The sequence below is a fragment of the Drosophila rhopaloa genome, unplaced genomic scaffold, assembly GCF_018152115.1.
Source record: "Drosophila rhopaloa isolate 14029-0021.01 unplaced genomic scaffold, ASM1815211v1 contig_3, whole genome shotgun sequence".
Lineage (NCBI taxonomy): Eukaryota > Metazoa > Arthropoda > Insecta > Diptera > Drosophilidae > Drosophila > Drosophila rhopaloa.
This window is the reverse complement of record NW_025335123.1, coordinates 13,305,027-13,320,658: the sequence shown is the minus strand read 5'-3', so window position 1 is coordinate 13,320,658 and position 15,632 is coordinate 13,305,027. Positions and strand designations below refer to the sequence as shown.

The window sequence follows — 15,632 nt, the reverse complement described above, 5'->3', positions numbered from 1 at the left end:
ACTTTCGTTCCTTCTATTCTTTGCTTTTTTTGTTTTGTTTTTGCCTGCACCAGTTTTTTTTTTCGTATATTATTTAAATTAAAATTAAAGCATAAACAAACAAGTTCTAACAAATAAACATTTTCAAAATGCATTTTCAAATCAAACAAAAAGTAAACAAATAAAGGAAAACCATTTAAATTGTTCTAAAAATACATTTATAATATTATATATATATATATGTGGAATCATTTGCATTTTTCACACCAATCGTAAAAAGAGACACAGAGAAGAATACATCGAGAAAGGAAACCAGGATGAACAATTAATTTGCTTCTTAATCGCTTATCAATCCAATATCAACTATGTAGTTATAGATAAGAACAGAAAGATCAGTTATATAGTATTTAGATGTGGAAAATACAGCAATGCATAATCAAAGTGAATTCCGAATTAATGTCTGACCTCCTTCGAATACATATTCCATACAGCTAAACAAAAAATAATCATAAAAACTATGCAACATACAAAAGAAACATGTATATAAACAGAAATCGGGAGCGTGGATATAGTGGGTGGGGAATCGGGGGATCATATAGATTACATAGAGAAAATTTACATATATATTTCGCTAGTCGTACATAAATCGCTTTCTTCATCGTCTCTCCTCAATTAATCATTCACTAAACGTTAAGACATCGAACACCCACTCACACACACACACGCGCACAATTTGGTAAAGTTAGGTGTTTAATTTAGTTGGGTGAGTTAATTTAGTAGACACGCACAGATAGGACAGAAAGACAAAAGATTAACAAACTGTAGAGGAGCTTGGAAAAATCGTTGGGCCATCTTTTCCCCTGCTGGAAAGTGGCCACATCGTGTGTGCGTGTATATTATATGCATGACTGAGTGTGTGTGCGTGTGTGGGCGGTCACCGGTTGAAAAATAGATTTTACGTAGTTTCGAAGTGCTGCTGCAAAGAAAGAGTAACCCCATCAATCAGGCATCATCCGCTCCCATCCGTTCAACTCACATCTCGTTGGCATTTGCGGCAGCCGTTATCCCTCCCATCCTCCTCATCCCTCCTCCAAGCACATCTGGTTGCTTCTGCAGATCCCGAGGCTCCCAATCATCCGATCCCCTACTGCTGGTGCGTGGGCGCCGCTCCGGGGACAAAGTAACCGCCCTGGGGAACCGCAGCCGGTGCCATTATGGGGGCCAGGACATTCTCCGACGCCGCCGACATGGGCGCCCCCGAAGGATTGAACACATCCACATAGGAGTTCTTCAGCGCTGCGGAGTAAGAGTTAAAGGGTTCAGAAAGGGTTCATAAACTTATAATCGGCTGCTTAACAAATCCCTTTCGATCGAATTCTAAAACTTCGTTGTAAAATATAAGAGAACTAAATAATAATAATAATAATAATGATAAGGAAATATCAATATAAAGCTTAGGAATTCGCGAGTCCAAGTTGGTTTATATTTAGTTTAAACAAGGACTGAATTCAAACAAAATTATGTAAAATCAAACTGATCGAAAGGATTTCATTAATTTTTTTTTATTTCTTAATTTTAAAAATCAAAGTAATTCTATAAAGTCCGACGAAATGTCAAAATGTAACATTTAAATTCGAAACTAAAAATCTACTTTTGCATGTTAGTTAAAGCAAATTAAGACTGGTAGTTGGATACTTACTGCGGTTGCGTTGCATCTTAAAAATGTTGGACTGCAACTTTGGCTGTGGTCCTCCGGGATTGGCCGCGGGATTCGGAGCCGCCGCTGTCACCGGTGCAGGTGATGGGACAGGAAGTGGCGCCGGCGATGGAACCGTTGGGATCATCTCGGGCGCAGGAGCAGCTGTGTAATCAATGGGACTGCCATACATCTGCGGCTGAGCCGGGGGCTGCTGTTGATCCATCAGCGGTGCTGGTTGGTGGCTGCCGCCCAGTGGGTTAGTGGCCATTGGCGGTTGCGCTGTTCCCATGCCCAAGCCCATGCCCATTCCGAGTCCAACTGGTGGGCCCGCTGGTGCGGCGGCTGGTACTCCAGGCGGCATGCCCATGCCCAGATCGCTCATCTTGGGCGGCGGCTTAAAGCTCTCCGCCTCCTCGGCGGTGCCCTCGGTGTTCGTCCAGCATTTGCGCTCCTTGTCCCACACGATGGTCGGATTCTTGTCGTCCGGCAGGATCATTTGGTTCTTCGGCTTTAGCGACAGCTTGTTCCAGAGTCCGCCAAACCAGCCCGCATTCTGATTGCCAGGTGCACTATTAAGGATAAAGAATATAGTATTTTAGAAATTTATCAAATGGTTTGCTTTTATTTACGTGGATCAAACCTATTAGCCTATATTATCCACCCTAGTTTTAGGTTCTAGAACTCACCCAAGATCGCCGCCGGAGCTGGACTGTTTGCCCGACGCCTGCTGTTTGCCGGCAGAATCTGAGGAGCCGCCGAGCGAGGGTTTCTGGCCAGGATGAGCCGAACCACCGCCGTCGTCCTCATCTCCGTAGCTCATTGACTTGGGCATGGAAATCGCAGGGCGCACGTGTTGCTGCTGCAGCTGTTGTTGTTGATGATGTTCGGATTGCGAAATTGGAGTTGGAGTTAAGAAATGGCATTGGATTAGTCTTCTGCGAGAGGCATTCGGTTTAGTCATAAGTCATAGTTCTTAGGCAGAGTGTTAAAGTTGGTTAGTAACAGTTTGGTTATGGGTTAGTTAAATCGAATCGAATGAACAACGTAAACGTGGCAAATTAACTGGCGCAGTCAAAACACTCTTGCTCACAATTATCGTATAAGGCTTAGTGATAACAGATTGCTTAGGGGCATTAAGAATAATTATATAGATTTAACAGCTAACACTTAAGACAGGCTCCAGGTACAGAAAGCTCCCAACCAAAAAAAAAAAAAAGCAGCGATGCACTTGCTCCTCTTTTTCTTTCTACCTATCTCTTTAGTAACTACTTTTGTAAATACTTTTTTGTTTCTCTTTTACTAAGACTAGAATTTTTGTTTGTTGTGAGTTTGTTTACAATTTCTTCTTAGATCTAAGAGCCAAGTCAGGATTTGCGGATGTGCTGCTGCTCCGGTGACCTCTTCGGGTGGGTGCATCGATGTCGAAGGTGCGCACTGTGGCTCCCGGTTGCAAGTGTTGCTCCTTTTTGCTGTCCAGATAGTTCTCGAATCGGCTTAGGCTCTGCTCCACTTCGGAGCACATTTTCTTGTAGTTAAGCGGTATGGCTGGATTGGCTATCAGCTCCTCCATGGACCACACGTGTTGGGGTTGGGCGGCACCGGTGGTGGCTGCCTCCATGGAAGCCGGTGTCCTCTCAACCCTTCCCCCCTCTTTCCCTGGTATAATCCCATACTTGTTGAGCAGTTCATGGGTATAGTAATCGCCATCATCATAACTCTCGTCGTCATCGCCGACGCCATCTGGGAATAGATCCTCGTCCGCGTACTCATCCTCCTCTTCCTCTTCGGCCTGTTCCTCACCCTCGGCATCCTCATCTATCACATAGTCATGGAGCACGTAGTTCCGATAGCGCTGTAAGTCCCCACGATCTGCATTGGCCTCCGGGTCATAGGAGTTGCTCTTGAGTTGAGTTTGCGCCTGAGTGAGGGGCATATCAATGGGATAGGTGCCATTAAAGACAATATGGGGCTTCCGCAAGAGATTTAGGTTTGGTTTGGCCTGTGCCAAGGCTAAAACGTTTTCCTCCTCGTCCTCATCAAAGTCCAGTTCATGTTCGAATTCTTGTTCCGATTCGGCAATGGTCGTGGGAAGATTAAAGTTAACCCGCTTCCCAGATGATCCTCTAGCACCTATATATGTGGTCGTTGAAGTAGTGGGCGCTGTGGGCGTGGCTGTAACTGTGGCTGCTTTGGCGGCAATGAAACGTGTGGGTGTGGTTAGCGTTTTTGGCGTGGCTAAGTAGTGACTATTTTGGCTGTTAGACTTTCTACAACTTAGTAATTGGTTAGATGGAGCAGCTGCTGTTGCTGCTGTTGTTGCTGCTGCTGTTGTTGCTGCTCTTGTTGTTGCTTTGTGGCGATTGGTGCTGCTGCTGCTGTTGCTGGTAGCTTGATGTCGTTTATTTATGTTGGAAAAGCTACTTACATCATTCAAATTGAATGCCTTGGCCGATGCTGCCGCTGTCGTCGTTGCTGCTGCTGATGCTACTGCAACTGTTGCTGGTTTTATTTGGGCAATCGCTGCTGCTGCTGCTGCAATTGTTGCTGCTCTTGCCGTCTCTTGTCTTTTTCTCAATGCACTGATGCTTTTCTCCTGCTTCAAAGCATTCGATTTAAAACGATTGTTGCCGCTGGCGGCACCATTGCTGCGTGTATGTTGCTCCTGTTGCTGCTTGGCCTGATGCATCTGTTGCTGCTGCGCTTGCTGCAATATCTGCTGCTCATCCTCCTCCTCCTCATCCTTTAACGCAGCTTGATTCTCATTCGGCTGCATTCCATTTGGATAGAGGCATGTTTTTATTTTGGTGTTGTGTGTGCAATTTGATTAGAAACTTGTTAGCAATTTGGCGAATCCTACTTTTGTGGCTATAACACAAGTTCAAGACAGATAAAAACTTAAGGCGTAAACAGAATAACAGAATAACATAAAAAATGTAAAACTTAAAACATAATAAATGAAAGACACACATTTTATACATTGATCAACTTAAAATAAACTAAAAAAGGCAAGAAAAGCAAAAGATAAACCGACTGCATACCTACTGGCCTGTAAAATAAATATACTTAATTTTACCGATTTTATTGTTTTTTTTTAAATAGCAAATGAATTAATAAACAACAGTTTATAACTGTAATTATAATTTGAGCTCTAATTTAAATACGTTAAACCTGCTCGTTTATCAAAATCGATATTTTCTATCAAATAAATTAATGGGTATATTGTAAATGCATCAAGTGGGAATACAGAGGGTTTAAGGACTGCTGGTTCATGAACCTACCTCATTGCCATAAGGTGGCTGCTGTGTGCCCGACCAGTAATCGTATCCATAGCCAGGAGCAACGGCAGCTGGATCTGCTGCTTGTCCTGGTTGGTAAGCCTCAGTTGCAGGCTCTATTTGGCCGTAAGTGGGAGTTGGTTGCTGTGATTGCTGATCGTATTGATGGTGGGCCGCATTCGGATCGTATTGATGGTGCTGAGTCGCATTGGGATCGTAGTAAGGCTGTTGTCCCTGGGATCCATAAGGATCCGATTCGGCTGGCGCCTGTGGTGGTGGTGGCGGTTCATAGTACTGTTGTGGTGGCTGTTGGTGCGCTTCTGGCAGAACTTCCTGCTGCGGCTGATGTTCCCCTGGCGGCAGTTGCGGTTGCAGCGTGCTCTCCAGATTGCCACCATCATATTGCATATTCAGCTCTCTGAATTGCTTATTGACCTCAGCAAACTGCTGATCGATGTCGTTTTGCTCCTGCTGGATTTGCTTTTCCTGTTGCAGATGTTGCAACTGCTCCTGCTGGGGTTGCTGCAAATACAGAGTCGTGCATTAGTTAATATTAAGGGGATATTCGGTAGTGTTTGACCCACCACATCGGCAAGGGATCGCAGTTGACGCAACCAGGCTTTTTCTTCGGGAGCGGCACTATCCTTGCTGGTGGCGTTCGGAGGACTTGCAAACGAGACTCGGTTGATCAGGATGGGATCATGGTAGCGCAGGCGTTCCGCCAATCCACAGACCTACAAAGACAAAGGTAAAGTTTACAATTTTGTACATATGCAACAAAGTTAAATGACTTTATTCATATTTTTTAAAAGATCATAAGCCTTACCCGCTGAACAAAATCGCTGTCGTAGCTCTCTGGCTTCAGTTCAATGTGCTTGGCGATCTGCTCTAGATAGTTGGTACAGCGGAAGTGCTGACCATAATCAAGGATCCGTGTGGCCAGCAGGAACTTGTAGTGCTGGAAATGGGCGATGCTAAACTTGGGATCGAACAGCGACCGAGCGTACTCGTAGATTTCTGTCATGATAATGGCCTCGTTGCTGGCAAACTCGTTGAAGTTCTTGTAGTGCGAGGAGCCCAGTAGAATAAGTCTGTAATCGAAAACAGGCAAGTGAGATAGTAAAGATAAGCTACCAATGATGTGTGCTTACCTTGGCACATTGGCGGTAAGAGTAGTTAGCTCTGTGGCCGAGCTGTTGTATCGGCCGAACTCCTCCTGGGCCACCAGATAACAGAAGTGTGCTGCATAGATATCGCCACGCTGGAATAGCGTGTCGCCAAGGGCCACCACCGAACTGCGATCATACTCCGGCTGGCGACTCTTGTTCGTCACCAGAATGGAGAGATGTGAGCGCCAGTCGCCCCACTGCTCATCCCGCAGCTGGCTAACGCACGCCGGCGTGTGGCAGCTCTTCATTTGGTAGAGCGTCTGCAGCGGATCGTTGGCCTTGATCGCTCGATTGAGGAACTTCTGGGCCACATCCGTGAGAGCATATCGATCCTCGTAGAGGGCCAGAAAAAAGGCGTGCGTCCACAGGCCATTGTCGGTGGCCCACTGGAGGGCCTCCTCGACATTTCCGCGCAGCACATAACTGCGGAACTTGTCCGTGGCCTCCTGCTCTGACAGAGGCGTCCGTCCTCCTGCTCCTCCAGCTGTCGGTGCAGTTCCTGCATTCGCTCCATTGGATGAGTTAGCAGCAGCATCTGCTGTAGGTGTTTCCTCTGTCGTAACTGCTGCTCCCTGTTCGCTATCCAAATCTGATTCCTGTGGCTTCTCCTCTGGAGCAGAAGCATTTTGCTCAGCATCCGCATCTGGCTCGTTCTCGGCTTCGAATTCGCTGGGATCGTAGGGATACTCCTGCTGATTCTCCAGCAACAGATCGCCCACATCCGTATCAGCGATGTACTGTAAATATAGGTAATACGTTTTAGTTAATGTTATTGTTTAAGTTAATTAATGCTATTCCCACACCCAAACTCACCCCATTCTGACGCAGCAGCAGTATGAGCAGGTGCCACATGAGGGCATGTGAGGCACGGTACTTGGTCACGCTGCCCTGCGGCTTCTTCTGCGTGGCATACAGCACGGTACATCCCTTCGTGGGTCCCAGTCGGATCTGGTCCTTGCAGAAACTGATGATCTTGTCCTTGTGCAACTTCCGGCCCTGCAAAGGACCCGGATACATGCGCAGCAGGCTGCTCGTTCCGTCCCGGATGCGTGGTGGTGCCACCTCCACATCGTTTCGCAGACGTCCGCGTCCGGCGTACTTGGGCTTCACCTTCAGCAGCAGGCTCATCGCATATGAGGCCACCAAATGCGGCCGGTTGAACTGTAGAGGAGTGCGTCTGCGTGGCGGACGAGCCACCGCGGTGGTGGTCACCGTTCCAGCGGTGGCCACTCCTCCATAAGTCGAAGGTGCCGCTTCGGCAGCAGCTCTGAGATGGATCACAAAAATATTTGCATTAGCACAGATGGAAAAAAAGAGTAGTTCGGAAATAACGAAATAAAAAAGATCATGCAAAATCGAAAAAAGATTTTGGGTTGTCGAGAGATCAGAGATTGGGTTTCGGGGAAAAGGCAGGGGTAACAGTGGAGTCGGAGAAAAAAGAACCCATCCTCAAAATAGATGTCAAAAGATCCCATTGCATGCGACCTATTAGAAAAAATTTCGACAGACCTTTTAAATCCCCAAACTTATTTATCGGAAATATAATGCAGATTGAATGATTTTATTTATGTATTCACCTGTTATTCCAAAGATTTTTTTAAATTAAATCGTAATTATTATTTTCGCAGACAAAATAAACGTTTTAACTCGAGGGACAAAAAGACTCAGAGTTTAAAATTTATAAAATACTAAGTAGTTTAACATTTTGATCAGATTTTATCTTTTTTTTTAAAATTTTCTATTCGATTTTCAGTGATTACTTTCAGGACTTAACAGCTCAGATATCTAAGATTTAAGTGATCACTGATAACACTTGATCGGACAAATCTTTATTTACTGAGCATAATTTTGTGATTATAAGATCCACCATTGTAAAATATGAGACAGAGACAGAAAACGAGAGTTCTTATTTTCTAGACAAGGGCAAAGCGAAGAAACGATATTCCAAAGCAGCTTAGATTGAGTACAACAGAGGGGGAGAGAGAGATGGAGAGAGTGGGTGAGAGTGGTCAGGTGTTTTAGGTGTTTTGGTTTTTGTTTTTGCCTAAATGACAGCGCTAAGCTTCACAGAGAGAAAAAGAGAGAGAGTACCACAGAAAGCGAGAGAGTGGGTTTTGATTTTTCTGGGACAGCAGATTTTGTAAAAGATGGTTTTTGTTTTGAATTTTGTGTTTTTTTAGTTTTTGTATATACTTGCAGAATGTATTTTTTTATTTAATCAGGAATATATTTAAATAAGTCTTGAGAAAAGACTATTCAATAATGTTTCAGAAAGTAAATTTAAGTTAGTTCAAAATCGGACTACTATATCTTATATGTATCTGGCCTAGGAATTATAAAGTGCCCAATAGCCTATCACAGTTTTTAGATGGTTATAAAACGATTTTTTTAGAGGTACAACTTCACACTATTATCATTTAGTGCGGTTATAAAATATTCGAAGTTTATTAGACAATTATAAATTTTTATATCTCGTTGTATAGGAAGATAAAGAAAATTAGATAAAAATGTTGTCTGAAAACATTAATACAATTTTGTGAAGATAATTAAATGCTACTGTTTAAGGGAGACCATTTTCAAGAAGGACATTTTCGATTGACTACACTTTAACTCTTATCGGAATGATATGGAAATGCACATCTATCGACTGATCAGTTTCGGTAATACATAACTGCAAAAGTATATATAAACTTTGGAATTCCAAAGTTAGCGTCCTTTCTCGTTTTTTCTTTTCTTAGTTTTTTTTTTTTGTTTTGACCACCTGATATCGAGACCGCATTCGGACCCAGCGTAATACGGTCCGCATCGGGAATTGCGTCCATCGCCGTTTAAATTACTCAGCGAGCGGGCACTGGAGAGCGAAGGATGTGGAAGATACTGGCCATAGATGGATCCTCCTCGCGATCCATAAAAACTGGCATTATCCTCTGTAGCAGTAAAACTGGAGTTCAAGTGATCATCCATCCTCTGATGTTGTTGTTGCTGGTACAGAAGCTCTTTGTATTGGTGACGATGAAATTCATTGGCTTGGGTTATGTATGCGTGTGTATACCTGTATATATGTAAAGGTGGGCAATTTGGGCAGAGCACAATTGTTTTTTTTTGTGATTTTTTGTTGTGCATTTTGTTGTTGTTGGTTAAAGACGAAAACAGTTGTTCGGTTATTTACGAATTTGCATTAGTTTTTGTTTTTGGCAGGGTTTATTTTAATGTGTTTGGTTTTAATTAGTAAAAACGTACACATCGAACGGCACACGGGGAACAAATTGGAACATGAAACATGATGGGGAGCGGGTTCCAATTGGAATATGTAATATGTATGGGGAACAACGCAAGGGAAAGAGAAAGCTGCAAGAGAGCGAACGAGACCCCGAATTCTAATCACTAACTACAATAATTAGCAGTTATGTATGTATTAAAGCCCAAGTCCAACCTCAACATTTATAAGGGGGAGGGAGGGGTAAAAGGAGAAGGGGAGAGGAGGAGTTGTATTTTCCATAATGTTAAACAAACTATGTTAATCATTGGTTTTGCAGTTAGCACAGCAAGCTAAGTTAAACGTGAGAGGAAAATAACAGCTAATTCAAGATCAGAAAAGTTAAGAGCCGATAAAAAGTGGGCCGGGCTAAGGGTTAAGGTGTGAGGTAACGAAGATTAAACAAAACTAAAGGAACGGTGGCAAAATAACACTATTTCGGATCTTCCGAAAGTTTAGATTCTAAAACTTGCAGAGACTATAAATATAAAGATTTAATACTTTTCATTTTATTCAAAGCAAAGAACCCACGACATAGAGAGAGATAGCGTTAGTTTTACGGTTGAATAATAACATGCTATCTAATTTATTTAATCTCCTTTTTAAATGACTAAAATTTATGGATCATCAAAAAGAGATTTAACACGCTCAAGTCATGTGTCAAATGACAACACATTTGAATGTGTGGGCAGGAAGTTGTTTTTAATAAAACTAAACCTGGACTATGTAGAACTTCCTTTATTAACCTACGCAAAAACCGTAAAATTTTAACTATTAAAATACTTTTTTGTTAACAATAAAACTCCATAAAATAATTGTTTCTATGCTAGTTACGAAATGGCAAAACAACTAGACCTTATCTATGCCAAGGAAAAATAATGTCTAGACTTTTCAAAGTATCCTCTTTAAAATCTCTGCAAGTTTCTGGGGGTGCTGTAATCTAGGTGACCTGGCAAATTTCGTACAAAAACAAGGCATAATGGCTGGGGAAGGGAGGAACTAACCTTTCTCTTTCCCTGAGCAGGGCGGCCTCACTGCTCCCGCTGACACTTCCTCCGCTCGTGGCGGCCGCCAACTGGGCAGCGGTCACCGGTACCGCTCCGGGCATCAATCCGGGAATCGCTGCAGCGGCACCCGGAACTCCGGATTTCGAAGCAGCCGCCGAAACAGCGGCCGTCATCGAGTTGATCATCTGGCCGTAGAACTTGGCATACATATCGGCGTACGCATGTGGATTCCGTGACATTTGCTCGTACATTCCGTACGGATCGTAGGCACCGGACACCGCATATTGATCGTAGTTGCGACGCTTGCCAGATCCGGAACCACCGGCTCCGCCGCCACCGCTCGTATTCCCACCATTGATGCGATCCTTCTCGAGGTCACTGTTGCGTGAGCTCTTGCGGCGGTACTCCTCGTAGTAGTCCAAGTTCCGTCGACGGCCATCTTCTGGTCGGCCACTGCGTCCCTGATTCTCGTAGCTCCGTCGTCCGCCGGAGGAGCGGGATTTGTCAGCCGATGATTGCTGCTTGGTGGAACGTCTAGAATACTGGCGATTGCGGTCGCGTTCCCGTTCGTAATCGTCGAACTCCTCCTCGGCGGCACTGCGACGCTGGCGATCAACTTTGCTGCTCCGGCCACCGCTACCGGCGGTTCCGCCTGTGCCACCAATGCTACCGTCCAGTTCTCCTTCGCCCAGGTGATTAATCTCCGGGTTATCCGACTCGCCGTCGTAGGTGCTGTTGTTGTAGCGACGCGAGTGATCATAGGAACGCTCCTGCTCCTCGCCACCACTGTGATACTTGTTGGATCGTCGCCGCCAGTTCCGCTCGCGATCCCGGTCCCTCTCACGCTCCCTATCCCGCTCCCTTTCCCGCTCCGCCTCCGGTTCCGGATGACGACGCGAGCGCGTGGACTCGTGGTTGCGTCTGTGATGCGTTTCCCTTAGGGATTTGGTCTCGTGGTGGGCTGCACCGCGTACAGAGTCCTCCGTTTCGCCATCGTAGGTATAATGACCATGGCTGCGTCCTCGACCGCGCCTCTCTTCCATCTGATCGCGGTGCTCACGCTCGCGATCCCTCTCCCGTTCGCTCTGCAGGAACTCATCCGACTCGTCCTCGGACTCCAAATCCAGCGAGGCGTTGGTGCGACGTCCCGCCGCCGCACGCTTCTTCTCCAGCTGAGTTGGATGCTGCTGCTGCAGCGGGGGTTGCTGCTGCTGCTGCAGATGCGGCAGTTGCTGCGGTTGATTTAATGGTGCCACTGCCTGTGGCGGATTGTTGTGATGCAGCTGCTCCGGCTCGTCGGGCAGAACATTGTGATGCATATTGTATGGTACCGTTGCTGGTGGAATTTGGGGGAAGGCCAGTGCTGGTGGCGGAATAGCCTCGCGATCCTCCAGGTTCTCCCCATCTAGCACCACTTCTCGTTGTTCTCTCAAGGACAGCGAGACGGGGGCGCTGGTTTCCACGCCCGTGACGACGCGACGCGGAGGCGTCTGTATATTACGCACTTGCTGTTCGCCATCGGAGGTATCCTCGCCATCCGCCTGACGCTCCTGCATGTGCAGGGCAGCCGCCTGGGCCACATTCAGCGGTGGCTGCTCCGTGGCTCCAGTCACCTGGCGCTGCTGCTGCGAGTCCAACTCAGGTTGGCCCAAAACCAGACGCGATAGGCCCGGTGGCGGCAGCAGACCCGCATCCTGATCTGCTTCACCTTCGCCCAACTGCTCGGACAGGTGACTCGTCTGCAAGTACTGGGCCCGCTCGTCATTTGGCGCGGAGAGCACCTCCTGGTTGTCCGGTTCCAACATCTGGACGACTGGCTGCAGAAGGGCTGGTGGTGGCGATGCATAGAGCGATGCGGCTGGTGCAGGAATGGGTGCTGGAATAGGTACTCCCAGTGGAGCTCCGAACGAAGCTTCAACAGGTGGTGCCGCTAGTAAATTGAAACCATCTCCATGAGCTTCTGCTGGCAAACCAAAAAGCTGCTCCGCTGGTTGTGCTATTGGTGCTATTGGTGCTACTGGTGCTACCGGTGCCACAGGAGCCAGTGCAGCGGGTGCTGGTGGCGAAGGAGCTCCTTCCGCCGAATTGGTCATGATGTTAACTCGCTTGCTGAGACCCGTGGAGCGTTTGAAGGGATTGCCAGCCGCTGGAGTCAAGCTGGGAGGCAGTGCAGCCGGTGGTGCAATGCCAGCAGTAGTCGTTGGTGGTGGTGCTCCCAATGGAACCACGGGGGCTGGTGGTGCTCCCACGGGAACCAAGGGTGCTGGTGGTACTCCCCCGGAAACCAATGGTGCTGGTGGTGCTCCTACCCCTGCGAGATGTGCTGGAGGAGCTCCTACAGCAAATAGTGGTGATTCCACAGCAGGCAATGGTGCGGGAAACGATGCTAGTGATGCGGGTGGTGGTGCTCCCGCAGAAACTGCAACTGCTGGCTGGTTTTGAAAAGCCTGAGGTGGTACAATGGCATCCAGTTCTGGTTCCTGGCCAAGTTCCGGCGGCGATTGCGGCTGCTGGCGGTGCAACAATATTGTCGATTGCTGCTGCAATGGCGGTGGTGCCTGCTGATCCGTTGGAGGCGGTAGCTCCACATTATTATTGGCATTATTACCGGTGGCAAAGGCTTGCCAACTACCTGGCGAGGACGGCACGTTAAAGGAATCCCCCAGCTGTTGTCCCGATGGCTCCAACAAGCCCTCGTTGCTGTTGCTTATGTTGCTGACGTTGTTATTATTGCTGTTATCGTTCCAATCGTCCCAATCCCCCCAGCCATCGGTCCGGGCACCACCTCCTCCGCTATTATTGTTGTCAAACGAGTCCAGAGCGGGTTCCGCTGGAGCCGGGACTTGGGTCTGCTGGTGAGTGGGATAATACAGCTGCTGCTGCATTGTATGTTGCTGCTGCGTAGGATGTTGCTGCTGCGGGTGCAGTTGTTGCTGCTGCAAAGGGTGTTGTTGCTGCACCGGCTGCTGCTGCTGTCCACCAAAGTAGTTATTGTAGTTTAGCGATTGCTGGGGCTGCTGCTGTTGCTGTTGCGGCTGATCCTCGGGCCAGTAGTTTGGCTGCTGTTGCTGAAACATTTGGCTGGCATAGAGCTGCTGCTGCTGCTGGGCAGGATAAGGTTGCTGCTGCTGGGGTGATGCATGCTGCTGCTGGGGAGTTGGATGTTGCTGCGGTGCCTGTTGCTGCTGCTGCTGATGCGGTGGCAGCCAGGGCGCATTGTTGTGCAACATGTTGGAGCTACAAAAAGAACAAAAATACATTATATACGAAATACAATTAAGTTACTCAAACTGGGGAAATATTACATTCAAAATATGGGAGTACTAGAGTTGTTTCTTAGAAAAGCCCATGCTAATTTGAGAGTTTATTCTCTGGATTCAATTAATTTAATTTTAGATCACTTATACATCATGAGATTACAATAACATTGCAATTATTTCTAATAGATTTTTTCAGAGTTTAAATGATCCAAAACCAAGACAATATAAATTAAATAGTACGTGTATATGATCCCCTAGAGATTTTCAAACCAGGAATTCAGACAGATTTATCTTATCGTCCAATAGAAACAAAATTGTGGCATATTCTTAATTACACCTTATTGCTATGGAGTTTTTAAGATAACAAAGAAATCTTGTTGCTTAGAAATCCTTAGTATTTTAATTCCAGGAATTTCATCTGAGACATTTAATGCAGAAGGGGGTTATAGTTGTTAAAAGGAGTTTTCAGGGAAGTGTGCAGGTGGTGGGTTGTTCGATTTGTGGAGCGGTTCAATGAACGAAACCTGTTTTTATGGAAAATTACCCGTTTTCCCCGATTTTTCTCCAATTCCTGTGGGGATTCGTGAAGAGCGATGGAAAATACGCAAGGGAAATTTAAACAATTTCGAATATAGTATAGGTTTATAGTGCTGCAATAAGCGAAAAGCAAAAGTTAAAAGTTTACGTGGACGTTTGCTATATATTGCCCCCACTCTTCCTCTTCTTCTTCTACGTTTTGTTACCACCGTTTTGCTCTCTTTTACTGTTGTTGTTTTTGTACTCTTGACGCAGCAGGTTTTTTCTGCTGCATTTTGTACCATTCTCTACGCCACTGATTATAATTTTTGCACTTGTTTTTCGAGGACTGACTTTGGCATTATTCTTGCGTATTTTTAATTATTACATATATCTTTTTTTTTTGCCCCGTAAGTCAAAAGTGAAAACACTCTCTGGGGAGCAAAAAAAATTTGGAGCAGTTGTTGAGAGAGAAAGAGAGAGCTCTCTCTCTCGGCGAAAAAGAACCATACGCAGGGTTGCAATTTGAGTCCGGTGTTCCTGCAAAACTGACCACAATTATTTTGACCATCCCATTAACTAAAAAACCAAAACACTTGGCAGTTGTCTTTGTCAATTTCTTATAAAAATAAAACAGCCGAATTTACGGGAGAGCCGCTCTGCACGTAAACACACACACACAAGCAGGAACACGCACACACACACACATCAGGCACAAGTGTCGATGTCCCTTTCCTTTTTCTCTTCGTCTTCTAATTAGCTTACGCTACACATTGACTTACACAAATCGCTTGCTTATTTACACGCACGTAGTACTGTTCTCTGGCAGTTGAATAAACAATACATTTACTTGTTTGCTAATTGCTAAAGCAGTCGTCTTCGGTTTTTAAACAATTAACTATGGAATTTACTCGATCCGAACGCAGCAAAATCTCCCAAATGCCAACTCGACTTTCGTGGCGTTGCCAGACTGGCGAGCGGACGGTTAGCCAGGGTGGCCAGACTGTGCACATGCTAAAGATGGGATGAAAACAATTGGATTTAGATATGGGTGTTTCAAGAAAATTATATTACAATTTTAGTTAAACTCATGTTCAATTATTATTGCCTAATTTTGATTATTAAGAACCCATATGTCATTAATTAATTATAATTTAAATATCCCACATAGCAAACGCATTAAGATAGGCAATAAATAAATAGTGTTCTCATAACAAAAAATGGTTTCCAAATAAATTCTAAAACAGTGGGCCAAAATCTTCTTAAAAATTACCTTTTAATTTTTTATTCTTGTGTTTCATGAAGCAGATAATTTTTTTCTCTAAAGAATTTCGGTTTCTTGTATCATTGCTGTTAAGCTGTCATTTGTCTTGTTAAGAAGTCGAAAGGTTTTGAATAAGAATATGCCATCTAAAAGTAATAATAAAAAACGTTAGTCCCTTAATGGTTTTAGTTTTAATTTAAGCTAGCA

At 45.4% G+C, this 15,632-nt stretch overlaps 1 protein-coding gene across 9 annotated transcripts; it reads right to left on the bottom strand.

Moving 5' to 3' along the window:
- Positions 1–180: 180 nt before the first annotated feature.
- On the bottom strand, positions 181–15,144 carry LOC108049886. 9 transcript variants are annotated; one of them, XM_017131271.2, is made up of 13 exons: positions 14,944–15,144; positions 10,383–13,622; positions 8,884–9,174; positions 6,936–7,389; positions 6,105–6,859; positions 5,780–6,044; positions 5,538–5,687; positions 4,957–5,475; positions 4,104–4,445; positions 2,365–2,543; positions 1,679–2,247; positions 1,016–1,275; positions 181–955 (listed from the first exon to the last, which is right to left on the bottom strand). In XM_017131271.2, the coding sequence occupies exons 2-12, from the start codon at positions 13,613–13,615 to the stop codon at positions 1,124–1,126; spliced, it is 6,909 nt and encodes a 2,302-aa protein (XP_016986760.1). In that variant the 5' UTR covers positions 13,616–13,622; positions 14,944–15,144; the 3' UTR covers positions 181–955; positions 1,016–1,123. The 9 variants fall into 9 exon arrangements, with proteins under 9 accessions (XP_016986760.1, XP_016986761.1, XP_016986763.1 ...); XM_017131272.2 differs by having other exon boundaries at positions 181–952; XM_017131274.2 differs by lacking the exon at positions 4,104–4,445.
- Positions 15,145–15,632: the final 488 nt, after the last annotated feature.